This window comes from Pollachius pollachius (assembly GCF_949987615.1).
Source record: "Pollachius pollachius genome assembly, chromosome: 14".
Taxonomy (NCBI): domain Eukaryota; kingdom Metazoa; phylum Chordata; class Actinopteri; order Gadiformes; family Gadidae; genus Pollachius; species Pollachius pollachius.
Window position 1 is genome coordinate 9903069 of NC_136947.1, and position 27654 is coordinate 9930722.

The following is a 27654-nucleotide window of genomic DNA, read 5'->3' on the forward strand; positions in this document are numbered from 1 at the left end:
GTTAACAGACATTTAAAGTTTGAAAATAAAGTATATGTATAATATGAATCGTACTGGCAGCAGGTATAATTCCTACAAACTATTATTCCTACTATTTTGCTCTCCAACGGCATTCAAACCAACCGCCAGCTCGTCAGTGTCGCCTAGCAACTTAGTGAAGCGACTTACCATGCATGTTTCGGGGGTGAAGCCGCTAGAGGTCAGCACAGTACATTCAAACTACGCTGAGGGACCATGAATGTCTTACGGTACCGCCTCTAGGATGGGCGCATCTCAGCCGCTGCTTTATGGGGATACAACGAGAATGTTGCACCTACGTTGCTATCAAACGAGATTTCGTTTTTTTTCTTTATCCAGAGGATGAACTCCAGTATTTCAACAATATAGGAATGCTTGAGTCGCTTACGTTTCTGCCACTTAGCCATTGAGCAATATATCCAAACCCACCCATAGCCCTTCAAGAGAGGAATCATTATCAGATAAAGGGTTAGACAATATACATGGACAAGTCTGGGCATCAAGTTAGATGATTCATGTAATTCTATTCATGGGAAGCCAATCTGGACTTCTAGATGAGTCATGCTTCATGGATAAACCCTTTTGTAGATGCATTAGACTTAGTTATTTCGACCCCACTCATGAGTCGGTCAGTTTGGGTGATGTTGTAAACATCTGCCTCGTAAAATCAAACGAAGGCCCACCAGATGAAGACAAACAAAACAACGTGGAACCTTCGCTTCATTTGAGGGAGAATCGTAAAGGCCTGCTGGTGTTCAGGGTAGTGTAGGGCGTAGACATGGAAACAGAGGAGCCAGAGAAAGTCAACGCACACTTTTGTTAGTTCAGAACCAAACTCTTCACAGAAGAGAGGGCATGGAGTTTATTGAATCTTTTTTTCCAAAGAAGGCACCAGATTCCACTAGCGTCTGCCCGGCCTTCAGACATCCAAAAGCAAGGAAAAATAATCAGTTTGTTAACTTTTTTTTGTCGTTTCACTTAATACATATGTTTATTTATTTAATTTTGTATTACGTCAAAACTGGAATGATGATTAATGTCGAGACAAGTACTGCGATTTTTCTCCCTTACATTTTTTTTTAGATTGACAAGTGACAAAAGAGTGACTTTTTTTGAGGAGGAGACATACAATCATAACAAAACATTTCTTACAAAAATATCTTTTTCACAAAATGAGGTGGATGTGACGGTGGGGTTATCCTTGAGGGTAGAAAAGTGCCGACTGGCACAGACCAGAAACAAAACAAAACCCAAAATCATACAAACAAGCAGCATCAATAAAAAAATCAATCTAAATAGATGAATCATAGTGCTTAGATACGTCAGAAGCAGCCAAGTCTTCAGGGAACCAGACTCAATTTCCCGACGCTTTGTTTCTCGTCTCTGGAATAATTTACGATGGAAGAGCTTGTGTGGGAAACCGATTAAACCAACTGCCAAACTTCACACCACAGATGGACTGTTCCATTACGGTGCGCGCGGGGGGAGGGGCCCTTCCGTCACTCAGAACCTTGATAAACGCAACGTCATCACTGATTGAACACAAACAAAACGGACCGACAGGAGACGAGGACCAGGCCTTCCCCTCACGACATACAGACTAACGCAGGGAGACGGATACACCTGGTGCTAAACACAGACGGCACGGAGAACACAAGAGGGACTAAAGGAAGAACGGCTCGTAAACACGCACAATAAATACAACAGACCGTTGTGGCAGGCACACACACACACGCTGTCACGCACACACACACGCGCACTCGCACACGTACACACTGACGCACACACACAAACGCTGTTACACACGCAGTCGCAGACACGCTGTCGCACACACGTTGCAGTTTAACGAATTTTCTATTTTAAATTTGATATTTGTTCTTTCGCTGACATCCGAGTGCAAACCTCACAGATGAACAGTTCTGTATTCAAGTAATGTTATATACAAGAGGGGGTGGGGGGTGGGGGCTTTACAAATATGCATTTCTGTACATATCGTCTCCAAGGTCATAATTTACACACATCCATCTCTTCAACAGTAACCAATTAGGGAAGGGGAAACAAAAAACATACCAGACGAGCATTGCAATTAAGTCCCGAAACGATTGCCGTGGAGACGGCGTGTGTGTGTGTTTGTGTGTGTGTGTCTGTGCGCGACCCCCCCCGTCCCTGCCCAGCAGCCTGGACTCTTGGCTCTTAAAAGGCGCAGTGCATCTCCAGGGCCAACCAGGAAGAGAGTGGAGCTGAAGTGGGCGTGGCCTGGGGGGCGGGGCTACGTGACCTCCATGGCCAACGTGTTCTCTGATAGGCTGCTCAGCGCAGGCTGGTCTTGATCGTGGTTCTCCCTGAAGATCAAACGCAGGACAGACGGTGAGCAAGTTACATCAGAGCTAGCATGCAAGTTGTTTCAACAACAAACTCCAATTCCAAATGCAAAGAATAGCTCTCAACACCAAGCAAGTACTAATGCCAAGCTACATCGCAAGCTTTCTCTGACTCCCAACGACCAAGCTAGCGCACCACAAGTTAGCTCCAATGTCAAGCTAGCTCACTTACCCAATAGTTTAAAAGTATTTAATTTTATTATAGCTAGCTTCTTATCTCAAAAAGGCTTCAAACTCCAAGATGCTAGGTCCCACCTCGGCACCTGGTCCTACCTGGGCACAAGGTCCATGGGCGAGGGCGAGTTGGCGGGGACCTTGTTCTTCTGACAGTTGGCGGCGGCGGCTAGCTTTAGGGCCGACGTGGTCACGGCGCTGCTCAGTGTCCGGGGGGCGTGGCCATGGGGCCGCTTGGCGTTGGGCAGCGCCAGGCGGAGACTGTTGTTGTTGCCTAGCAGCACCTGAGTGGTTGCTGTGGTAGCGTTGGGCATGACACCGTGGCTGGTGCCGTTGTTATTGGAGCTGGGGGCGGAGTTTAGGGCGGTGCCAGGATGGAGGAAGGCGGGGCTTGTGGCGGTGTTGGAGGGAGGGGCGGGGGACGCTGTGCTCTGGAGGACCAGACCTTTGAAAACACCTGGAGCCGGGGGTGAAGGGTGAGGGGAGGGAGAGGTTGAGATGGCGGAAAGAGAGGTTAATAATTAGTAAACCATTTCCGGAACACGCATGCGTAGAGTACGTTAAAGAGTTTCTCCTTTAACCACTAAGACCAGAGGCTCGGTCAGTCCCTCTGGACTCCGGTTTATTCCGCTAAGCCAGGTGTTTGGTTTGGTCTAAAGGCCAGGGAGTTGGGGTCGTCAAGGTTACCTGAGGGAGGCAGGACGCCATTGACTCCGCCCCCCGGAGGCGTATCCTCCTTGGCCTTGAAGGCGAGCACCTGCTCGCTGGTCAGCAGCGCCGAGGCAGCCAGCTGGGCGCTAGCTACGTCCAACGTCTTGGAGACAAGGCCCTGGGGCGAGAGACCACAGCGTACAGAGGGGGAGAGAGAGAGAGAGAGAGAGAGAGAGAGAGAGAGAGAGAGAGAGAGAGAGAGAGAGAGAGAGAGAGAGAGAGAGAGAGAGAGAGAGAGAGAGAGAGAGAGAGAGAGAGAGAGAGAGAGAGAGAGAGAGAGAGAGAGAGAGAGAGAGAGAGAGAAGGGGTTAGGTGACGGTTGGAATGACAAGCAAAGAAGGAAAGGAAAGAGTCAAAGCCTCAGAAGAGAGAAATGACAGCGAAGGGAAGACTCACAGGGGCGCTGTGGGCAGTGGTGCTGCTGTGCGTCTGCTGCTCCAGCTGTTGCTTCTGCATGAGGGCCAGCTGGTCCTGGTGGTGCTGGTACTGTTCTGCTGTTAGTGCTGGAGCAAAACACACATACACGGTCAAGATACACACACAAATACACACACACAGTCAAGATACACACATACAGTCCAAGGCAACGCACAAACTCCCTAGCGCGGTACCAACTAGCTATCGACCTCTGAACTGCTTGGCACACCTAAACATCGCTAGGTCAGCTAATGGCTGGCCTGCTAGTTTTTACCAGCTAGCGTTAAGCCTAGCCCAGCGCTACGCACATACTAGCTAGCATTGCGCCGCTAGACCCAACAGTCCCGACCTCAGCTGTAGTGAGTCCACCATTACGAGGAGGTTCTGCAGAACCCCGGGTCCGCTGGTACTCACCCACGGCGGGCGGGGGGGCCGGCCTGCCAGGGGCCGCGGGGCCCCCCAGGGAGCCGCCGTCTGGGCCGGGCCGCCTCAGACCCCGGCTGAGGCGCCTGAAGAGGGGGTGGGCGTCGGCCAGCGCGTGCGGCGGTAGTGTTCGAGGCCGGAAGTGGCGCCAGCGGCAGGCCTTAATGTTCAACAGGAGGTGACTGAGGTCTGAGGAGCAGCGCGACAACGAGGAGCAGGAGGAGGAGGAGGAGGAGCCGGCGGGGGTCGCGGTGGAGGCGCTCCTGCGCTCCGAGGTATTCGTGTCTGAGGTACTGGAGAGTTTCTCTGTGAGGGCCGAGTGCGAAGGAGGAGGAGGAGGAGGGAGGAGACGAGGAGGCGACCGGGAGGGGGGGAGGAGGAGGGTCTCCGGGTCCAGCCGGTGGAACAGGTTGTCGTAGTCCGTGTGCGCCCGGTCCAGCAGAACCCTGGAACACAGGACCAGTCAGTACGGGGGTCCCATCGCGGCAGACCACTAGAGGGGGGGGGGGGGGTCTTACCTGCCGCCCCGGCCCATCCTCCGTCGGGCCAGGCCCAGGCAGCGTCGGGGGATGGTGAGGGTGGCGAGGCTGTAGCGGTAGCGGCCGTCCTCCACCCCACCCTCCGACGGATCCGTCCAAGGCCAGCACCCAACACGCTCCTGGAGGGACTGGGGGACAGAGACCGGGATCAGCACCCTGGACCAGGTCTGGACCATGACCAGGTCTGAGCACCGTGGACCAGATCAGAGCACCGTGGACCAGGTCTGACCCAGGACCAGGCCTGACCCAGGACCAGGTCTGACCAGGTCTGACCCAGGACCAGGTCTGACCAGGTCTGACCCAGGACCAGGCCTGACCCAGGACCAGGTCTGACCAGGTCTGACCCAGGACCAGGTCTGACCCAGGACCAGGTCTGACCAGGTCTGACCCAGGACCAGGCCTGACCCAGGACCAGGTCTGACCAGGTCTGACCCAGGACCAGGTCTGACCAGGTCTGACCCAGGACCAGGCCTGACCCAGGACCAGGTCTGACCCAGGACCAGGCCTGACGACCGTGGACCAGGTCTGACCCAGGATAAACACCATGGACCAGGACCAGGTCTGACCACCTTGGACCAGGTCTGACCAAGACCAGTGTTAAGATCAGCTATTTTAGATTTAGTCTTAGTCTTTAGATGAAAATGCTTACTAGTTTTAGTCACATTTTAGTCGACCAAAAGTCCTTACATTTTAGTCAACTTTTAGTCATTACTTTGGGTCTAAATGTTTTCTCTTTTTAAACTAATTCAATTAGGCTAACCCCTGATATATGGACATCTGCTAAGTAGTTCCAGTTAAATAGAGTACTAAAGTGAAACCCTCACGTTGTCCTGGCAACCGGATTTTCTGTTCTAAACAACCGAACGAGAGATGGTGTTTCCATTGCTGCCATGTGTTGTTTCTTTCAAAATGAAAATAAATCAATTTCAAGAGGTGAAAATCACTACCAATCGAAACATGTCGAGATGTTCATGTATTCCCCTGGGGTATTAAAAGGAAAAGTTTGTAAACGTTTAGTTTTTTAGACAATCTACTCTCAATATTACTTACATCATTGGTAAAGCAAACTCGCAAATCAATTTGCAAAAAAATCGTTCCTTTTCTATAAAAGGTTTGTGTGGCATAGGATGTCCCCTTGTTAATTTGGTTTGTGTAGAACTGGAAATCGGTTGCTATGGAAAAGTGACGTCACACTTTAGTACTCTATTGTCTGTTCAGCCTTCAAAGCGAGAGCTGGTAAATTCTGAAAAATGCATTAAACTGTATTCAGAAAATGCAGTTATATGCTATAGACCCAATAGTATATGTGGTATAAAGGCTGGGACGAACTTCAAAGTACACCTTATCTTGAAAGTATAGACCGTCGCCATTCCAATTGAAACGGTTGGCGTGGTGATTCGTCTTCAAAACGAGAGCTGGTAAATTGTAAAAAATGAATTAAACTGTAATCAGACAACGCGGTTATATGCTATAGACCCTAGAGTATCTGTGGTATAAAGGCTGGGACGAATTTCGAATTATGAATATGTACAATGCATAACGTTAGCTCATAGCTGATTGGACTATACCTCTCGTTGCCAAGTCATAGCCAAGGTCTGTCCTATTTACTGGAGGAGTGAGCATTGTTTCCGGTGCATAAGAACCTTACGGGAGGGTAATGATTGGAAAATATCATGCATTTTGAATGTCCAAATAGCACACCACCAACATTTTAGTCCTGTCACGAAATAGCACACCACTAACATTTTAGTCCTGTCTCGAAATAGCACACCACTAACATTTTAGTCCTGTCTCGTCAACGAAAACAAAACTAAGATTTCGTCATAGCTTTTATTATCAAAAATCTATTTTTAGCTTGTCAACGTCTCGTCTTAGTCATAGGAAAAAGGTCGTTGACAAACATTTTTCGTCATATTTTTTGTTAACGAAATTAACACTGACCAGGACTGACCAAGACCAGGTCTGATCACTGTGGATCAGGTCTGATCACTATGGACCAGGTGTGATCACTGTGGACCAGGTCTGATCACTGTGGACCAGGTGTGATCACTGTGGACCAGGTGTGATCACTGTGGACCAGGTGTGATCACTGTGGACCAGGTCTGATCACTGCGGACCAGGTGTGATCACTGTAGACCAGGTCTGACCCCAGGATAAACAATGTGGACCACTTGGACCAGGTCTGACCCAGGATTGCGGTGCCACATAAATTAACGTTGATTTGAAGTGAGGAGGTGGCGTTGCCGTGGTTACCGTGTTGTAGAGGCAGCCTGCTTTCCTGCGGAAGGCGAAGACGCCGTCGGGGTCGTTCTCCTCCTCCGCCTCCGAGGACCCGGAGTGCAGCTGGAAACACAGGGTTCACACAGGGGTCACACAGGGGTCAGAGAAGGAACGTCTACCAGTGCGAGGGAGTGTAGTCAGGGTGAATAGAAAGTTTGGGTGAGTGACTCACCCACTCACAATGTGTGAGTGAGAGAGTGACTGACGGTGTGAATTTTGGGTGAGTTGTGCGAATGTGAGAGTATTTGGGGTGAGAGTGTATTTGGGAAGAGTCTGTGAGTGAGTGTATTTGGAGTGAGAATTTGAGAGTGAGAATTTGGGGTGAGAGAGAGTATTTGGGCTGAGAGTGAGAGTGAGTAGTCGGGTGAGAGTGAGCAGTTGGGATGAGTGAGTGAGAGTGAGTACTTGGGGTGAAAGAGTGAGAGAGAGTATTTGGGCTGAGAGTGAGAGTGAGTAGTCGGGTGAGAGTGAGCAGTTGGGATGAGTGAGTGAGAGTGAGTATTTGGGGTGAAAGAGTGAGAGTGAGTATTTGGGGTGAGAGAGTGAGTATTTGGGGTGAGAGAGTGAGAGTGAGTATTTGGTGTGTGAGAGTGAGTTTCTGAGTGAGAGAGTGTACCTGGGCGTAGGGCTCCTCGTCCGAGCTGGGGAAATCGTACTGGTTGAGGTCCTTGGCGTTGAAGAGGGCGGGGCCGGGTTGGTGGGAGAGGCCGGGCGCCGCGGCAACCACCTTCTGCTTCTTCTCGTACTTCCTCTTCTGCCGCGGGACCTCTGCCTTCTCAGGCTGCACAGGCACCAACCCACACGCACGGTTAGCACTTTGACGTTACCACGGCAACAGGTAACACCAACACCAACTTGAGCTGAGATTTCTATCCACCGCTGATAATGAGTCTGGAAACTCAAGTCGACTCAAATCCTCAGTCTGAACCGTTCAGACTAGCTGGCCCGAACAGAGTGTCAGGCCTCGGAAAATAGGGAATGGGAAAAAGGAAATTCCCAGTGGGATCTTTTCCTGGCTGGATGGGAGCTGGCGGAGACCACTGCTCCACTTTGTTTTGATCAACTGATTGTCTTAGTTTTCATTTATAGAGTTTTATTGGAATAATGCTCTAAGCTTAATCGACACTATCCCGTAGGATCGCTGCAAGGTCACCAGTGGCTGTCAGCTCCACTCGCCGGTCAGACTCATTACAGCTGAGCTTCAACGCAACCCAAGAGTCTCTGAAGAAGCACGACGTCCAAAGTATGAAAGCAGCCCTACCAGTGATCACGCAGCAGACCAGGGCTTTGAACGCCACCAGGTTCTGATGAGATGGCAGGACTAACGCTACTCAGCCTGAGACACACACAGGCCCTGATGTGGGGACGGATCGCCCTCATAGGAGAACATGGACACCTGCTCTTTTCATGTCTGGATTTCACTTATGAAACAAGCATCAGGACGTACAACATACAAGGTAGGCAGACTCTGGTAGGGTGTGGGCTCTCACCTTGAGGTCCAGGTGGTCCTGGTGGCGGTACTGGTTGACGATGGGGACCAGGGGGATGATCTGGGGCTTGACCAGTGCCTGCTGGGCCAGGACCTCCGCCATCACCTCCCCGCTGTAGTCAGACATCACGTTCCTGGAGGAGGAGTCAACTTTAGGACGGGAGCTAGGGGGAGGAGAGGAGCTAGGAGGAGGAGGAGGAGGAGAGGAGAAAGGAGCAGGAGAGGCGCTAGGAGGAGGAGAGGAGCAAGGAGGAGGAGAGGAGAAAGGAGCAGGAGAGGCGCTAGGAGGAGGAGAGGAGCAAGGGGCAGGAGAGGAGCTAGGAGGAGGAGAGGAGCTACGGGCAGGAGTAGCTAGGGGCAGGAGAGGAGCTAGGAGGAGGAGAGGAGCTAGGGCAGGAGAGGAGCTAGGGGCAGGAGAGGAGCTAGGGGCAGGAGAGGAGCTAGGAGGAGGAGAGGAGCAGTAGAGGAGCTAGGAGGAGGAGAGGAGCTAGGAGGAGGAGAGGAGCTGGGGCAGGAGAGGAGCTAGGAGGAGGAGAGGAGCTAAGGGCAGGAGAGGAGCTAGGGGCAGGAGAGGAGCTAGGAGGAGGTGAGCTTTAGAAAGAGGAGCACTAAGAGGAGGTGAGCTTGAAGAAGAGGAGAGGAGCTAGGAGGACTCGGGCTTGAGGAAGAGGAGCAGGAGGAGGAGGTGAGCTTCAGGAGGAGGAGAGTCTGAGGAAGAGGAGCACTAGGAGGCTGTTGGCCAGGGTCCTACCTCTTCTCGAAGATCTCCAGGGTGAGGTGCAGCAGCTCCCTCTTGCTCTTCTCGCGCCTCTTGATCATCTCCAGGATGGTGACGGCTCGGCTCAGGTCCCTCCTCAGCTTCAGCATCTTCTCGTAGGACCCCTCGTCGTTCTTACGGTTCTGAGGGGGACACACAAGGGGAGCATCACTGTTACAACACGCGTTATACTGTACGTTATACAGCAGAGCTCTTCATGAACCATAACATACAACATTTAGTAACAACTATTGCAGCACATATATTGTACATAGCACTTCTTAAACCATATAGTGCATAACATACAACTTTTAGTATAACTATAACAATATATTATACATAGCACATCTTATACCATATCCAATATAAAATACCACAATATCTAGACTACTCATATCATATATCATAGCTCCACAATCATAGCATACCACAAAATTTAGTACAACTCATAAATTATACATATAGCATAGCTCTTCATGAATCATAAAATACCACAAGATTTAGTATCACTAATACAAAACGTATTAAGCTTCATAAAATGATGCCTCATAAACAATATAGGCCTATACCATTAAATTCATTCAACGTGGATCACCACGATCCAAAATGGGAATGTCTCATTACGTTAAACTATATAATGTATATGACCTGTTTGATGACCATTCAATTGTTCACCATTAAATGTTTAGTATCTGGAGGAAATAGGACTCATTCTTCAGAATGCCATTTGTTTTTTCCCCAGCCCACTCTTATAATGTGCAGTTTCCCTTTTGGCCACTTGGGGGCACAATCAGTCTAAAAAAATAAATTGAAAAAAATCAAGGCAGAAGTTTGACTCTGTTTAGAAATGAAGGTAATGTCCAGGAAGAGTAACAGAGCAACAGTTGGTCTTGCCCATCAGGGAGGCCCCCGTACCCCATCAGGGGGGCTGTGAGCGCCATCTCTCTAAAGCCTGTCGACGCTCACCTTGCGGGTCTGCATCTTCTCAGTCCTCCGCCTGAAGGCCACGTAGGGGTCGCTGGTGCTGGAGCCGTCCCTCTTCTCCTGCTTCACCACGGCCAGCATGCAGCCCGGCTTGCCCACCTTCCTCTTGCGGCTCCAGTAGTCGAACACCTCCTGGATCAGCTCGTCATCCTCCTTCAGGAGCAGCTTCGCCTCGGGCAGGCTCACCAGCTGGGGAGGAAAGGAACAAGGTTAGAAGGACTGGTCCCACTGAGGAACCAGCACCAGGTCAGAAGGACTGGTATCACTGAGGAACATCACCAGGTCAGAAGGACTGGTATCACTGAGGAACCAGCACCAGGTCAGAAGGACTGGTCCCACTGAGGAAACAGCACCAGGTCAGAAGGACTGGTCCCACTGAGGAACCAGCACCAGGTCAGAAGGACTGGTCCCACTGAGGAAACAGCACCAGGTCAGAAGGACTGGTCCCACTGAGGAACCAGCACCAGGTCAGAAGGACTGGTCCCACTGAGGAACCAGCACCAGGTCAGAAGGACTGGTCCCACTGAGGAACCAGCACCAGGTCAGAAGGACTGGTCCCACTGAGGAACCAGCACCAGGTCAGAAGGACTGGTCCCACTGAGGAACCAGCACCAGGTCAGAAGGACTGGTCCCACTTAGGGCTGGGCGATATATCGATATTTAAAATATATCGATATTTTTTCAAACGCGATATGGAACGAGACCATATCGTCAACATCGATATAATTTAATTTGCGTTGAAATTACAGCACATTTGTTCCAAATAACAGCAGTTTCGAACCGCGCCTGCCGCCTGCTATTTCGTAACTCTGCTTATGTCTCTCCCGCTCTGCCTCCGGCTCACACACACAGTCTCTAGTGTGTGTCGAGGCCACGGTTTATTCAACCATCAAACTGTATTCAATTCCGAACGGTAGGAATAGTAATGGTAATTACTAGCCCTCCCCCTCAACAAATATCGATATTTATCTTATATCGATATTCTGCTTGAAGATATCAAGATATGACTTTTGGTCCATATCGCCCAGCCCTAGTCCCACTGAGGAACCAACACCAGGTTAGAAGGCTTACAAGATATCCATGTACAGAAACACACACAAATAATTGACCTCACATAGGGATCCTTTTAAATGGCCGGGGGGGGGGGGGGGGGGGTGAGCGGAGAGTAGAGGGAAGAGCAAGATGGAATGAGGATGAGGATGAGGATTTGAAGAGCTTGAGAAACAGAATGAAGACAAGAGAAAGTGACCTGGGTGAGACATGGAGCTAGAAGCTAGTCTGGCTCTTAGACATGGAGCTAGATTAGTGCCAGAGGACCCACCTGCTGTCCACTGCCCTTCTCCAGGCGGTCCAGCATCTCCTCAAACTGGTGGAAGCTGATCTCCATCTTCTTCTTAAGCTTGACCACGAAGGCCTCGTCTTCCGAGTCCAGGTCGTAGTCGGGCTGCTCCGTGTCCAGGCTGAAAGCTGAGGACAACGGGGGGGGGGGTTTAAACCCACTGAGCTCCTCTGGTGTTGTGGTTCATCAGGACATCGGTGAACATGAACCACTCCACTTTTAGACGTTGACCAGATCGGTGTGATGGAGAAAACCTCAAAGCAAACGCTTTGAGGTTTGCTCATACTCAAACAACGGTATCCCTTATATTAGCCTTCCCTTAGCCTAGGCCTCCCTCAGCTTAGCCTTCACCCCTCACAGCTGAGGGAGTAGCAAATTACTACATAACATTTATGAACGTCAATAGCAGTGAGGATTAAACATCAACACAAGCTTAAACCTCGTCAAGACTTTAGTTTAATAAACGTTGGGAGGCGGTTGAGGATTTATACAGACCAGAGTGACACACACACACACACACACACACACACACACACACACACACACACACACACACACACACACACACACACACACACACACACACACACACACACACACACACACACACACACACACACACACACACACCTCTAGAAACCTGCTACTCCACATTGGTTTCCAACACAATCATATGGACCAAATATGGTTCTGTACACAAATCATCAAAAGCCAAGAATGATCATCTTTGGGTGTGGAAAAACTTGGAGGTTACTTGGATAACTTGGTTAAATGTCACAGACGTCAACTCCGCTTCCGCAGGAAGGGGCTTGAAGTTCCAGTCCGGGATTTATGAAAATTGATTAGCCCGGGATTTTAAACAGCCTAGAGTGTCAGTTCCCCTTCTACGCCAGCTATTTCAGATTCCCTGAGGCTCACAGGACCAACAGCGAGGTACAAGCAGTCCGTATTTAGTAACACATTGAACATGTTCTAGAATAACTGTTCTTCCTGAAGTCTTAACCAATCAGAAGGTGGATGTTAGGGTTGCGCCACATCTTTGGATGGGCCGATACCCATCCGATGCCAATGATGTTTGGCATTGGTACTCAAATAAGGAGTTCAATGGCCTTCGTTGTATTGCATGTGTTTAATAAATGCTTGACCTGATATAACAGCCCTGATTGCCGACATGAGTGTGAATCCGCCCACTGGCCTTCACACCACTAACCACTGGAGAGTAATGTGTATGTAACACAGGGTACAACACACCCCCCAGTCAGTGCTGAGGTGACAATCAACCATTCCCTCCTGGCTGATGGGAAGCTGGGGTTTCACTACACAAGAAGGGCTGGGCGAGAAAGGAAAGATGAGTATCATAGCTGTGCAGAGACCCCAGCCACCGCAGTCTGGGCCAGTATGGACCGGGTCCCTCCTCCCAGTATGGGACCAGTGCATCCTTAATGTATTTCTAGTCTGCCTCCCCCTCATCAGCACTCCCCCCTCTCCCACCTGGCCTCCCTCCAGGTAAAATCCTAACACATCAACATGCCAACTCTCCACCTCGTATCTTTAATTACATCCGACTTAACAAGCTCCTCTGACCATATCATGGAGGGAGTGATTATCCCCGTTTCCATGGCAACACATGTAGCATTCAGACTAGCCTAGCAGCCCAATACTTATGAAACCAGTTGGTTAAACGTTGACTGATTGCGGGTAGAGATAGAGATCCCTCAACACCTTTTGGCTGTGGTTATTGATCATAGTTTCGGTTCTAATTTTAAGTAATTGCATCTTTCGTTTCCTATTAAAGAAATGGTAATATCACTGAACAGAACAGTCATGGAGTAAAAAACGATAGTGCCCTCCCTGTCTAGCAATCGTTCGTGTAGCGCTAAGTTAGCTTAGCTTAGCGAGCATATAGTGCTCCCCGTGCCTAGCCGTCGTTCAACCTCTCCCTTTTTGTACCGTGGTTTAGTAGAACAGGCGGAACCACTTTAGAAAGCAGGCCCATGTTGTAGACTGGCAGTCTGTGGAGCCCCTGCCCTTTCAAAATAAGAGCTCAACCAATGCAATATCACCGTCAAAGTTTTTTGCATCCTCCACACCTTTTAAATCGAGATAAGGATCCACATTGTTCAGTTACTACTCGTCGCCAACAAGATCGGAATTTGGGAGCCCATCCCAACAATCTGACCTGGGCCAGTGGGACTTAAAATCTCAACCAAGATCGGATGCGCAGACATGGGCCTTCAGATGAAGATACAACTCTGTCCTCAACTACATCCACACAGCACAAGGCTATCTGAAGCACACAAGAACACTGGGGCAACACAACAGAGGAAGAGAATAAAGAACAAACAAGACACAGCATGAGAATAAACACAACAAACAATTCACATGAGAATTACCAAAACATGTAGTAACAACATTTAGAGAATAAAATTAACACTAAACAAGACACAACACGAAGAGAATAAACACAGGAAACACAAAGACACAACATGAAGAGAATAAACTAGTGCTGTCAGTTTAACGCTTGGCAAACGTTGTCGTTTTTTGACCTGCTGTCTAGCAACAACTAGTCACGTTAGAAAAACTACAACACCATACCGGATCTACATCGGAAACAAAACAACAAGCACGCCGCACAAACTGGTTGGGGCAAGCAAGGATACGGAGCGGGTGAAAAACTCCTTAAAAGTGTGTGTGTGTTTGTTTGTTGTGACTCTGTTCGAGCCTGCACGAGAGTTCAATGTTGTCATTAGCTGTTACGTCTTTCTGACCAATCGCAGTTCAAGGCCCACCTGGGCTGTACCACTTCGGGAGGGGCCGCTCAGTTACTCCCCTCTAGATAAAATAAACTTGGTTGCGACGTTGATAGTTTGTGAGAGGTTTGCGGACGCACAGCTCAGGCTGCCGGACGGCACTGCAAGGAACTTTTATAAACGCAATATTGTTATCCCGCAGTAATCAGCCCGACAGTCCCGAACCGTTAACGGCCCACCGGGAATTCTCCCGATTGCCACCGTGTGGGTGTAGGCATTATTGATAGCCTGGTAATGTGTATAGGCCTACGTACGGTAGGAATATTCAGACTGGTTTAAATAATAAATGTTATAGTATTTCCCATCTATGCTGAGTAAGAGTTTTGTTCGAAAGTTCAGTGATTGAAACAAATAAAAGCCAGGGCTATTGAAGTTTTACGGTAGGCCTACCACTGTGATGCACCTACCCGATGTCAAGTGGACCGGGTTGAATTCACTATAGTTCTCTCTTCTTATATCCATCTTACCAAATATATTTTATTACTGTCCTTCTCAACACTCTCTGATCTCACTAAAAGGCTAGCAGCACGAAATCAAGGGATATTTAGAATAGAAAAAAATGTGTGATTAATCGCGGGTTAACTATGACATTAATGCGATTAAATATTTTAATCGCTTGACAGCACTAGAATAAACACAACATTAAACAAGACACAACATGTAAAGAATAGACACAAGACACAACATTGAGAATAAACAAAAGACACAAAAACACACCATTGAGAATAAACACAAGACACATGAAGACACACAATGAAGAGAATAAAGCTGCCCTATTCCTGGGGTGCTCCTACCAGTCAGCAGAGACCACCCGCACTTCAGCTGAGACTTCACCCTGCGCCCAGTACCTTCTCTCCAGTACAGGGACTAAACCATCTTACTGTTAGGACAGGAAACCAGTCCCAACTCCATCTAGTCATTTCAGAAGACTACGTCTAGAGAGGTTTTCCAAGTGTGTCCTTAATGAGCAGGTATGCTTGCACACTCAAGGCTTTGAACCAGGAACCTTCGGCTGGGATCACCCTTAAACCTTCCTAAGAATCATGGACCAAAAATTATTCCATTGATAAATATAAAAACACACACGAGTCTCTTTACCCCAGGGGGTCCATGAAAACGCTGCATCACATTGACCCACTGATCAATGTGATTCTTTGTATTTATAATGAGGTCATCATTAAGAACTGAAAGTGGTGAGTAGTCACACACAGCAACTAACTACTTTCTATCTTGTGCAAGCTGATAGTGATGAGATAACCTTAACCTAGTAACTAGAGGATGCATCTTACAAGTTTTCGCCTCAGTCCTGGTTTTATTAAGTCATCCCCACTAGGAAACATCAGCGATTATAAAGAAAATAAAGTACATTTAAAGAGGCCTCAAGACAAGCGGACAGAACAAGCACACGGGGCCGTTAAAGTGTCTTAACTAAACTAACACACTTTAAAAGAGTCTCCTGCTCTACACTGAGCCCAACAAGACAGCGGTCCTGTAAAGACAACAGCCCATGACTCCAAGTGAAACATAGAGTCCTACGTTAGGAAAGGCCGATTTAACGCTCTCCCAGCTGACCTCCTCAGCAGGTTCACTGTAATCATCTGATTCCTTTGGCTTTTCAAAGTAAAAGCCAACCAAGCAAACAGCAGAGAGCTAGCCTGAAAAGAGCAACTAAAACAGAATGTTGTTCCATTACTCTTCAGGTCAGTTCTGATACGCCGACCCAAGCGCTCTTTAGACCAGTGTTACATGAGGTCACACACACACACACACACACACACACACACACACACGGTCTTAACTAGTAGTACTCCCTCAAAATTCATCAAAAATACTTTGCTACATGCAGGCAGTATTTGTCATGAGCAAAAACAATGTCCTCCTCCATCATGATCCTCATCATAACCATCATGACGGTCCATCATCTTGATGGACCATCATGATGAACATCTTGATGATGATCAACCACGATGAACATCTTGATGGACCATCATGATGAACATCTTGATGATGATCAACCACGATGAACATTTTAATGATCTTCTGATGAGGACCCTCATAATGAGGAGGAGGATCTTGATGTCTCCGCCATGCAGATGTTGAGGGCTCTACTCACGCTGTATGTGAATGAGCTGCTTTGGCATGTTGAAGTCCCCGGGGTAGAAGGCCTCATAGTAGGGGATGTTGCTCTCCGCCTCGGGCACCGGGATCACCATGTTGTCCCTCTTCTCTCCGTACACCTGCTGGGCCGAGATGGCGCGCTGGAGGTGGTGCTCCTGGGGGGAGGAGGAACCAGAGGAGGAACCGGGTCACTCAGGGCGCTGTTCTGATCAGGAGAACCTTTCAAACGGCCCGGGTCCATGACCACCACCCTACACTTTCAGATTTCAATTTACCGTGAAATGAACAAAGCATTCACACACCTTCATATTTCCTGACGTCTCCATTTTCCATGATCACTGTTTTTTTGTGTATCAACATATTATTATACATTTCAAAGTATATTATATTTGCTTTAAAATTTTTACAGTCCATTAATCGCACTTCTGAAATGGCCTTACATGCCCACACTATACAACGGCCCCTAGTCCGGAGGTATAACAACTCTCTAAGCCCAGAGTGAAGAGGTCCCTACTAGGTGCCAAACCCAGCAGAGGTCACCAGTTTCTGAACCCAGGAGAGGTCACCAGGTGAACCCATGAATGGACCCATCAATGAGTCAGGTGTACATGATGAGACAGCTGATGAGAGGCTGAAAGTGTAGGATGAGGTGGGTGTTACAGCCAGAGCCCTGGATTATCTGGGTTGAGCCGACATCACTGATGTCCGACGTCAACAATCGAAGTGAAAGACAAATCACGCCAGCAGTCATGTTCACAACGTAGGGGGAAGAAGTGGTGGTTTGCTTCAGCTTATGAATGTGAGACGAGAGCAACAGTCTCGCTAGCTGTCCTGGGCACATGCTAAACTGCTTCACGTGCAGACAGACAATTGGCCCAATGGAACGTACTACAATGGGACGGACCAAAGGAGAATGTATTTCACAGTGCTTAAATGTCTGTTATTAAGAGCAATTATTAACCAAGGCTGCCAATAGGTCCAAGATTTGATTGGCTAGTAAACTATGTGATTTACAATGAAAAATTATTGGAACACAACTTAAAGATTTACGATCCCAGTGTACAGGAACCAGCATTTAATATGGGGTTGGGCAAGATATTAATGGTAACCACAAAATCGTGACCGGAAAGAGCATGCATCTCCTAGGATGTCAGTCACAGTGTTTCAATTCATAACACAGGCTCAGGAACCCATTATGCCAGACCGATCTGTGATTTGAAATGAGCATCCACGCTCCAACAGTAATCCTGCTAGCTTTGTGTTAGCAGCCGTCTGAGATTACTCATGAATAGTTTCACACAAGATTTGGGTGCCATGACCTGAATTTAATATAATGGATCATTTTAATTTCAGTTTAACCCCCATTAAACTGACAGACAAAACTGTCAAACATACCCCTGCTTGACTGGGGCTCAGCTTAGAATAGAAGTACGCACTTAACTTTTTATTACCACCGGCCTATGAAATATTCCATTTACAGAGGATGTAAACAAGCAAGAAAGGGAGCCAATAGGAAACTGTGACACGGCGATAAGCTTCACAAATCACAAAGTGGTAGGGATCCAATAGGAATCTCTGAAAGAGGCGTAGAGAACCAATCGAGTGTTCAGGGTTCCATAACACTTTTGCACAGCAAATCAGTATTGTTTTCCATCTGCTATAAACATCCAACAATAGAATACAATCTTTGGATAGCTTACTGCAAATATCCAGGATCAGGGAAAAACGAACAGCATTCAGAACCATATTTAGTAGACATAAAGTGTTTGTACATCTGTGAAAGCATGCTCACGCTCACACGCAGACACACACACACGCTACAGGTTTAATTGTACAGTTCATTGTTTAATTGGTACAGTTTAACAGCCATTCAACTATTTTTGTTGTGAATCTACCACCACCTGCATCCACAGGGCCAAACGTTTACTTAGAAATGTTTTATTTTTACCTGCCACAGGGGATGAACTACCTACGGAAGCGGATTACTCAGAATAAAAATTAAATTCTGACCTTATTCTCAGAATTCTGAGATTAAAGTCATAATTCTGACTTTAAACTCAGAATTCAGACTTTAAACTCAGAATTTCGGACTTTAATCTCAGAATTCTGAGATAAAAGTCAGAATTCTGACTTTAAAGTGAGAACTACGGGTACCTGTAAGGACCAACCTCCGTGGGAGAGGCACTTTGCTTTATGCAGTAGGAGGAAACCACACGCAGAGTAGTCAGTAGCCCTAGCCTACTTGTGCTAAAATGTCTTCCCTTAGCGACTTCTTGCGGGTTCAAGGGGTTCCAGAAAAAGCCATTTCGTTAATGGAAGACCAAAAGGTGACTGAAACTGGAACACGTGTTGTTTTGGTGCCAGTTTCCAAGTGTCTCTCCCACAGAGGTTGGTCCTTACAGGTACCCGTAGTTCTGAGTTTAAAGCCAGAATTCTGACTTTTTTTCTCAGAATTCTGAGAATAAAGTCAGAACTTGATTTTTTTTTTTATGCGTGTCCCTAATCCTCTTTTGTAACTACCGGCCAAGGAATGTGTAACCCTTTTTTATCTGCCAAAAGTTCCCAACAAAAGTTGGATAGTGGCAGGTGTTTATTTTGGACCCAGCACATACACACACCCTCTTTTATTCCCACAAGAGCATCACCAGGACCTGCCAGACCCAGAGTGGTCTGGCAGGTCCTGGGTGGGGGTGGTGAGCTAGCCGTAGCAGAGTATGCTAGGAGGCTATATCAGGCCTCATCAGTCAGCTGCTGCTGTAGTAGTAGCCCAGATCTGGGCAGCGTGCCCGCGGCTAGCAGGTTGTCATGGCAGTGTGCTGCCGTCTTTATTCAGCACATCTCTGGAGCAAACATGATTTCCCCACCAGACAGCAGCAGCAGCAGCAGGAGGAGGAGTAAGAAGGAAGGAAGAAGGAGAAGGGAAAGGATGAGAGGAAGGATGAGTTGCGGAGTGGAAGGAAGAAAGCTGCCAGTAGATAGACAGAACTCTGTGTAAATCTGTTCAGGCATCCCACTGCTCACTCAAAACAAACGCACTTGACCAGCAGGTTGGTGATATGCAACACAGAAAGGATAGGAAATTTTCCAGTGTTTACTCCGGAAGTTTCCTAATGTTCCAACGGGGGTCTTCAGCCCGAGTCAGTAGTCATTTGTTTTGTACTGAAGAGAAAAACGCGTCACCTGGTAGGAACTCTTAAAACTAAGGATAAAGCACTACAAAGATTGGCTCTCAATCTATTACAAACACAGTCCAAGTCTGCATGCATCCATTTAAAACCCCTAAACCCTTATGACTGTAGGAGAACAGGCTGTCAAACTTCTATAATGAAGTCCTTTAGGGAACGAGAGATGACGCATAGGAAACTACACGAGATTACCGTCTGTCCCTAGCAGGGTGACCAGTCCCTGGAGGACAGAGGCCATCACACCCCTGTTATCCTTATTCACCTGGCGGCCATCATTGCTCAAAACACAAGCAGGGTAATGGAACGGAATTACTCAGAATTCAGTTACCCTGCTTGGGTTCGGAGCAAAGATGGCTGCCAACTGAATAAGGATAATGGTTGTGAACCGAACACAAAGGTCAACCTCTAAATGAACGCATCATCTCGACCCTACAGCACTTCCTGTCTGAAGGTAGTGGAGGACCACGGCCTACAGGTGACCGTGTCGGAACTCTAGTGTCTATGGCACTCACCACCATCGCCGTTCACCCATTGGGAGGGCAGGGATTAGCAGTCATAACTGAAAAGGAGCAAGATGTCTCCGCCATGTAAATAATTCGTTTATAATACATGGCCTGGCCTCCACTTTGACATAAACCGTGATGAGTGTATAGCTGTTAAAAACACAGCCTCCTCACTTCTAGAATGATGTGAATGGAGAACCCATCTGCGCTGCATACAGTTGACCTGGTATGACTCATGCACTGATGTTATATAATACATAATTGCACATGGAATCACATAACGGCAATTAATGTAGCATAAGGACTATGAGCATGGAAGCACGTTATTTGACAGTCACTCACCCGAAGCTAATTGAGAGTGGCGTTGCTATTCCAATATGCTAGGGTGGAGTTGCAATGATAATATAGCCAAGCAAACCCAAAATCGTACAGAGGTCACAATCAGGCTTATTATTGAAACTTATCTCTAATTTTGTAACTCCAAAGTCCTGGTGAACTAGCAAACAGCAGTGGGTTTAGGCTACAGTGTCCACTAGGACATGAAACCATCACAAAACCCTTGAAACAAAAGTGGCTGTCATTGTAACCAGGGTTAGATCTGTGCTTTGTGGACTAGATGCATAATATGACTGGGGATATGGGCCAACTATCCAGGTTATATACATATAAAGTCAAGCTCTCAATTCCCAGTGATCTTAAAGCTTGGCCAGCCAATCCTAATAAACCCTCCTTTACACACAGACACAGCGCTCCCCGTGCCTTCCCCTAAACATTCACATGCTCTTGCATAACAGTCATATTTCCGTTCCAGATTAATCACTTCACTAGCAAACAATAGCACGCCGGCCTGGGCCCCATCTCCCAGATTCCTTACAGACCCTCTGTAATGGAGACAAGACTCCACACTGAAACCATTTCCATCACCAGAGTAAAAAAGTACCCTGTGTGAACGAAAGTGTGTACATTTTGGAGCATGTGCAAGTTTATATTGTTGAATTTAAACAAAACAGGTTGCATTACCGGCTTTGACAGGTTTGCAGACTGACCAAGCAAATAAGCAACGTCAAACACACTAATAGAGGCTGGAAGGTGAAGCCTAGCTTAGAATTATCGCTGCATATACCATATCACAACTGAATGTAAGTGATGTTCTGTAAATACGTATATTAATACATTGCTCACCTTTTAAATGTGTCAATAGGTTGAATGATCATTGACCCACATTTAAAGCCAAATAAACATCAAAGCAAACATTCAAGCTATAACATATAAAGCTATGTTACGCACAGTTTAAAAGAACACAATTCAGATACTAAGTGCATGTAAACAAGCAGAATAAGCAGCAGCCAGATGTTTCACTAGTGACATAGGTCTCCCAGTCCATTCCTCCATCCATGCAGCCGAAACACAATCTACCACAGTGCAGGAAAAAACATTAGTCTGCAATACAAATCACCTCGGGTCAATAGAGGACCCACTGCTGAAGGAACCAATCAGATGCTGCCGACACACTTCAGACAGGTCACATGACCTAAATTCCACCTCGGTGAGGTCACACAGCAGGAGGCGAGACCACAGCAATAGAGGCGTGTATGGGCTCATGCACCGCCCAGAACCAGATGTAAACACACAATGCCCTGGTCCACACACACACACACTACCTAATCCAACAAAACAGGGACCGTCCCCTGGTTTGTGACACAACCAGGCTCAGCCCCTGGTCCAAGAAACAAACGACAAACCAGACAGGAAACCCGGTCTGATGCTGAGGCTGCAGACAGGCCTACAACAACAGACAAGTCAATAACATAACCGCACGCGACAGGGATTTGAGGAACCATCTGGGGAAACACAGTGCGACCAAAGACTACACAGAGGCTCTGGCTGACGTGGCTCTGGCCACATGGACTACAATTACCCTTTCCAGGATATTTCTGATGCAGATGATTTAGTGACACATTCCATTGCTTTTTCATATCACAACACAGCGTGACTGGAGAAACACAAGGTTGATGTGGGATATAGAAGAAACCAGCATTCACCAAAAGTTCTTTGTTGATCTCAATGTAATAAGAGTTTTGTTCAGTGAATTTCTGGTTGTTTTTGCATTGATGTTCTGGTTGTTTATGCAGTGAGGGTCTGACTGATATGCAGTGGGGTTCTGTAGTGAGTTTCTTGTTGTTTTTGCAGTGGGGTTCTGTAGTGAGTTTCTTGTTGTTTTTGCAGTGGGGTTCTGTACCCCACATGATTCACTCAGTAGTACTCGTCGATGGATGCCATTCATTCGTTCATTCATACGTCACATAATGCACTTTGAATTGTTTCCAATCAATTGATTATCTGTCAGCACCAAACTGGAGATCAATACTCCAGGCTGCACCAGACTGATTCATTGGCTGTTCAACCCAGCAAACTAATGACCAGTGTAGGAGATAACTGGAGCGGAGTCAAAACTTGGGACAGGCTAGCATTTAGATTCCAATCAACATAATGCCAGCTGAACCCTCACACCGCAAAGGCTAGGCAGTGTAATACGGACATCCACCACCCTCCTTGCTACCACCTGACACAAACTAGCCTTCATAGAACAGAATGCACCAAACGTTGCCCTCCGTATTTAATGCATTTTCCACCTGCACGTTTCTCTTGCAACATACAGCCGGGCTGCTCCTGCACGGTATCAGGATGGACTGTTATGCAACACATCCCTCCTGCTGGGAGAGCAGACTTCAAAGCCTCCCTCCCTTCCGGCCGTAGGGCCCCTATGGAGTGGCACGTGCTGCCAACCTGCTGTGCCATCTGACCCACTGAACCGTTAGCCTCCAGGGACCTCCGTAGTAGAGCTGTACTACAGCGGCTCTGAGCAGTTACTGTCACGGTGTCACGTTGACACACTTTCATCTCCACCGCACGTTATGAGGTGTGGAATTCTTATGAGCAGATTCTTTTTGGAACAGCATTTGGCTGGTTGTGTACGTTATCTGCAATTTATTATGATTTAGACACATTTGTCCCAGGTGTGAACTTAAAGTCCACTTAAATGAAGTTACTTCTACTCATGCAGTATTAATATTTCTTTGTTAATAGGCAGATAATGTAATAATAATATCTTAGGGCATAGCTACAGTATGCTACCAAGCTACTGAGAGAGGTAATTAGTTGAATAGACAGACAGTCTAAACTGTGACCCATAACAAGGAACTATGAATACAGATATTAATTCCGTGGTTGTAGTTATTTATTCTACAACTTCAAAGGGTGTCATTGGACATACAATTAACAAGTGCATGCAGAATAACAATACAGCTATAAAAAGCTCCCGGGCCTTTTTTATTATACGTTGCCACTCCTTTGAGTCAGACTATATATTCTGACAATCAACAAGAGCGATTGGTTGATGATCGACAGCCTACCTGTCATTTTAACATTATTAATTTTCCTCCGGACACACAAACCTTGAGCTACGGGTGAACACAATAAACAAAAGCCAAACTAGGACGCTTAATCATGAAAAACCACCCCCAAAAACCCACAATGCAGGACAACCCTATTCGCAAACAGTATTTAATATCGAATCCATAATTAAATATTTAATATTACTTTTTCCGGTAGGTTTATCACCAGGTTAAGTAGGGCGCTCAAACAACAGCCTTCAGCACCAGCATGTGTGTCATAAGTGACAGCTACCAGGTAGCGGGTATCCCTGCCTGTCAGCTGGGGTGTCCCTGCCTGTCAGCCGGCCTGTGTTGACATCTCTCCGGCTGCTCGGCCACATGTCATGAGGACCCGCCAGCGCCCCCGTCCCCGGCCCGCCGCCATGACGCCCACACGGCGCCCATCCCCGCACACAAAATGTCCGAAGCGCTAGAATCACGTGATTCCTTTGTACTCCCAAACCGGTCCCATCCAAACACAACCGACCCATACCTATATATTACACTCAAACGGGAATAAACACACGCATACCCTGCCAGACCGTTTGTCAAACCTATATATTGATGCGTTTTACACGCAGAATTCGTCGTGTTTCTGGTGGGGAAAAAACCGGCAGCCATTTTGTGAAAGCTTGCGCAGAAAAAGAGAGGGACACCCCTGATGTCGAAAAGAATATGCAAAAACGTTTATTTTTCATAGCTTTTTTGAACGATAAAAGCATACCGATTCCTCTTCTTTTTCCATCCCCGTTGGCATCTGCGGCACTGCCCGGTTAATGGACGCGTATTCGTGCAGGTCGGGCAGGTCCTCGCAGCGGAAGACGGGGAGCGGCTTGGACGCGTCCAGCGCCCGGGCGCGGAACGACAGTTTGCTCATATTCTCACAGCGCGAGTCGCGGTGCGAATGTACCGGAGCTCCGAGCGTTGACCGCGGCGCAGGGCGGAGCTGTCATGGAGGACTCTGTGGCGCTTATTATTCTCAGGTCTAAAGAGGATCGACGGGCTGTAGCCGTGTTTAGGGCGTCGCCGAACGGGAAGCCGGGGGAAGGCCCGGCTGTTGGTGGCTCGCTGTCGGACTCGTGTTTCCCGGCGCTCCGCTCCCTCACCACTGGTTCAGTACGCCATGGACAACATGGCGGACATTTAAAAGTCTTTTGCTCCGGTTGTCTCGGAGCGGTCCAGCCGGTCCAGCCCCCCGTTCACCCGCCGACCATTCCCACGCGCTCCCGAGCGCTTGCGCGTTCGCGGCGCTGCTGTTGGGGGAGGGGGGGGGGGGGCTTTTTGCTTTACACACACACACACACACACACACGCACAAATAATACACAATGAAAATTTAGATTTAGATTTTTTTTTAAAGATATGGAACACTGAGTGTATTCAGGAGCGTTGTTATTCAGAATGAATAATTAAAATAACGAATCCGGAGAACAAAATTATAATAAAAATGCGCATCGCTGAAATGTTTAATTGTTTTATAATGATTGACAATTTACAATAACTCAATCGTCATTTTCATTACGTCCTTAAAAAAAAGCATTAATAACTGAATTATGATTTCATTTCAGATCCTCTATCGAGGGCCATGACGTTAAATTATTCAATTACATTCAATATGATGTAGGCCTATATAATTAAGAGTTTGAATAACGCAGTCCATTCAAATGTGATAATGACGTTGTACTGCATTATATCAAAAGGTTGGAATTTGTAAATTAGTTTGATTACCAATTTATAATAATATTTAAAATATTATTATATTTAATACAAATATATTTTTAAATAAACGTGTTAAAGTTTGAACTTCATTGCCCTGCTTCAAATATATCAACGGACCTAGAACTTCAAAACTAGAACTGTAATACATTTTCATTAGAAATTAAATTATTGTTTACATTTTTTGAATGATTAAATTTGAGATGTATTCACTTGCCATCTAAATTACTATATGACCCAAAACTAGGACAGAGGTAGTTGCCATAATGGCATTATAATTAGTGAGTCAATTTATCTGACTTTTCAGGAAAGGAATGAATAGGAATGAATAATTTCAGCTCAGATCAGAGTAGACCAGTGACGGTAGACCAGTGTGACAGATCAGAGATCAGACCAGTGACAGCTCAGATCAGACCAGTGACAGCTCTGCGTCAGAATACGGGCGCCCCCTGCTGGCTTAACCCATGTTCTCACCTCCGACGTAGGTTTTCAACTGAAAACCAGTCGTCGTGAATACTGTAACGTCTCCTTGAGGATTTAGGGAGACCGTTTATAAACAAATCCAAACCAGGGATATTCCTATTTCAATTAAGACGAGGTTTGGATTCAAAAGCGGCAGTAACGTAACTATGAGCACGGAGGAGTAATAATAATGACCGCACGGAGGAGTAATACTAATGACCACACACAACTATTATAATAATAATATAATCATCAACATGAGCTCGTCCAGCGCATTATTCCACATTCTGCCTGCTTTGAAAGTGCTGGAGACTTTTTCAACCTAGATGCACATTCTCCGACAGCAGACCCGAAACACCAAGTCTCGTTCTGGTCTCTACCGGAGCCTGTACGGTAGAGACCAGAACGAGGTGGTGTTTAGGAGTGATGGTGTGTGACGGTGGGTGGGTATGGGTTGACATCGCTCACAGTCTCACGACGCCAGAAGGTTAAGCTCATAGTTGAATCGCCCTTCATCTCGTAACCAACCCAGCGGAAATGACAGAGGCTCAGAAAGTTCCTCAGGAGGTCCTCAGGAGAGGAGACACATGGACCCTCAGAGCAGGATAAAGCAGAACCTATCCGAATAGTCAAGGTTATGTCGTGTCTACGACCTACTAATCATTTATTTAACCAAGACATCGGTTGTCGCCGCCGAACAATAGTTCCACTACCTCTTCAACGTGCAACATAACTTTCTGAAAGGTTTTGGGGTTATTAAACGCAGTTTGGGGGTTAAGAAGGGGAGGAGGCTGGGTGCAGGGCCATGCAGTCCCACCGTCCGCCACACGGCAGGGAGGCGCTGTTTGACCACTCAATTATAAGCCATGATCAAATCATTAGTCTTTATAACACAAGATCACCGACCATCGCTGCTACTAAACTCTCCAAACACTCCGCATCAAGCCCCTGTACGACAAGTTTCATAGTTAGGAGACATCGACCCCATTAGAGCCCGTCTGCTCCCCAGAAAAACTCCAGCCTACTGTTGGAGATATGGTGGACAGACAGCATTAGTCCCGACCTCTCCTCCTTTCACCAAACTAAACACGATCCGACCTGATGCCGTCAGGACCAGCTGGTTGGTTAACCCGGGTTAAGTAGATAGTTTTAGAGCTCTTATCCACGGAATATGAACCACAGCAGCCAGTTTACCAGCCAGCCAGGAATTTGATTGCGTGTCTGAAATCATTTGACGCCAGAAGCCCCATCACGGAGCGGCCCTCCCGGAGCGGCCGCTCGGCCCCCTACCCCGGGATGAAGACTCACCAGGCCGGGCATTCATCCCCGGGCGGCCGGGGTCCCACCCGGGACCAGGACCGGGGACATGTAGCGCAGGTCACGGGTAAATACGCCGGGGAAACGGACCCACGACGCAGGCAGTGCGAGCCGACATGGGTGTTAGTCCTTCCGCTCAATCCCAACTCGGTCTGATCGATCATCTCCGTCCGATCGATAATCACCGTCGATATCATCTTTAATCCCGCCGGTTGGTCTCTAAATGTTAGTTTCTAGTAGCCGAGCAGCTGAAACTAGAGAGGTGGAAAGCAAAGTGCTACTGTTGGGGGTTAACAACTTTGCTGTGAAGGACGGATTGTGATTGGAAGGCGCCGGGCACCAATCACCTGTGGAGAAGCCGCGCGGTGTGACGTCATGGTCTAGGAGGAAGGGCACGTTGTGATTGGCTGGGGGTTATTGATGCATTAGTACTTTATTACAATATGCTCTAGGTTTGGTTTGAAATTAAAATGTAGCTTTCCGTTTACAAATCCGGTGCCAGTCCAAGAAGAATACTTTTACCATAATATTTCATGAATCCCGTTAAGTTTAAATAACTGAAAAACAGGCTACTGATTTAATACTTTCATAAATGTA

General features: G+C 47.3%; 1 protein-coding gene across 2 annotated transcripts; it reads right to left on the reverse strand.

Moving 5' to 3' along the window:
- Positions 1-847: 847 nt before the first annotated feature.
- On the reverse strand, positions 848-27332 carry LOC307085831 (enhancer of polycomb homolog 1-like). 2 transcript variants are annotated; one of them, XM_079750711.1, is made up of 14 exons: positions 27049-27332; positions 16436-16595; positions 11495-11640; positions 10156-10362; positions 9184-9332; positions 8434-8566; positions 7560-7724; positions 6917-7006; positions 4643-4791; positions 4116-4570; positions 3681-3787; positions 3261-3402; positions 2673-3030; positions 848-2360 (listed from the first exon to the last, which is right to left on the reverse strand). In XM_079750711.1, the coding sequence occupies exons 1-14, from the start codon at positions 27058-27060 to the stop codon at positions 2288-2290; spliced, it is 2346 nt and encodes a 781-aa protein (XP_079606837.1). In that variant the 5' UTR covers positions 27061-27332; the 3' UTR covers positions 848-2287. The 2 variants fall into 2 exon arrangements, with proteins under 2 accessions (XP_079606837.1, XP_079606836.1); XM_079750710.1 differs by lacking the exon at positions 27049-27332 and adding an exon at positions 24287-24785.
- Positions 27333-27654: the final 322 nt, after the last annotated feature.

What these genes read in the sequence shown, in the direction of transcription:
- LOC307085831 (XM_079750710.1), bottom strand. Translation starts at nt 24,439, where the DNA reads ATGAGCAAACTGTCGTTCCGCGCCCGGGCGCTGGACGCGTCCAAGCCG. An exon ending in AGAAGGGCAGTGGACAGCAG is followed by an intron (nt 10,363 to 11,494) that starts GTGGGTCCTCTG and finishes TTTCCTCCCCAG; the next exon opens with CTGGTGAGCCTGCCCGAGGC. An exon ending in AGGATGGGCCGGGGCGGCAG is followed by an intron (nt 4,571 to 4,642) that starts GTAAGACCCCCC and finishes CCTGTGTTCCAG; the next exon opens with GGTTCTGCTGGACCGGGCGC.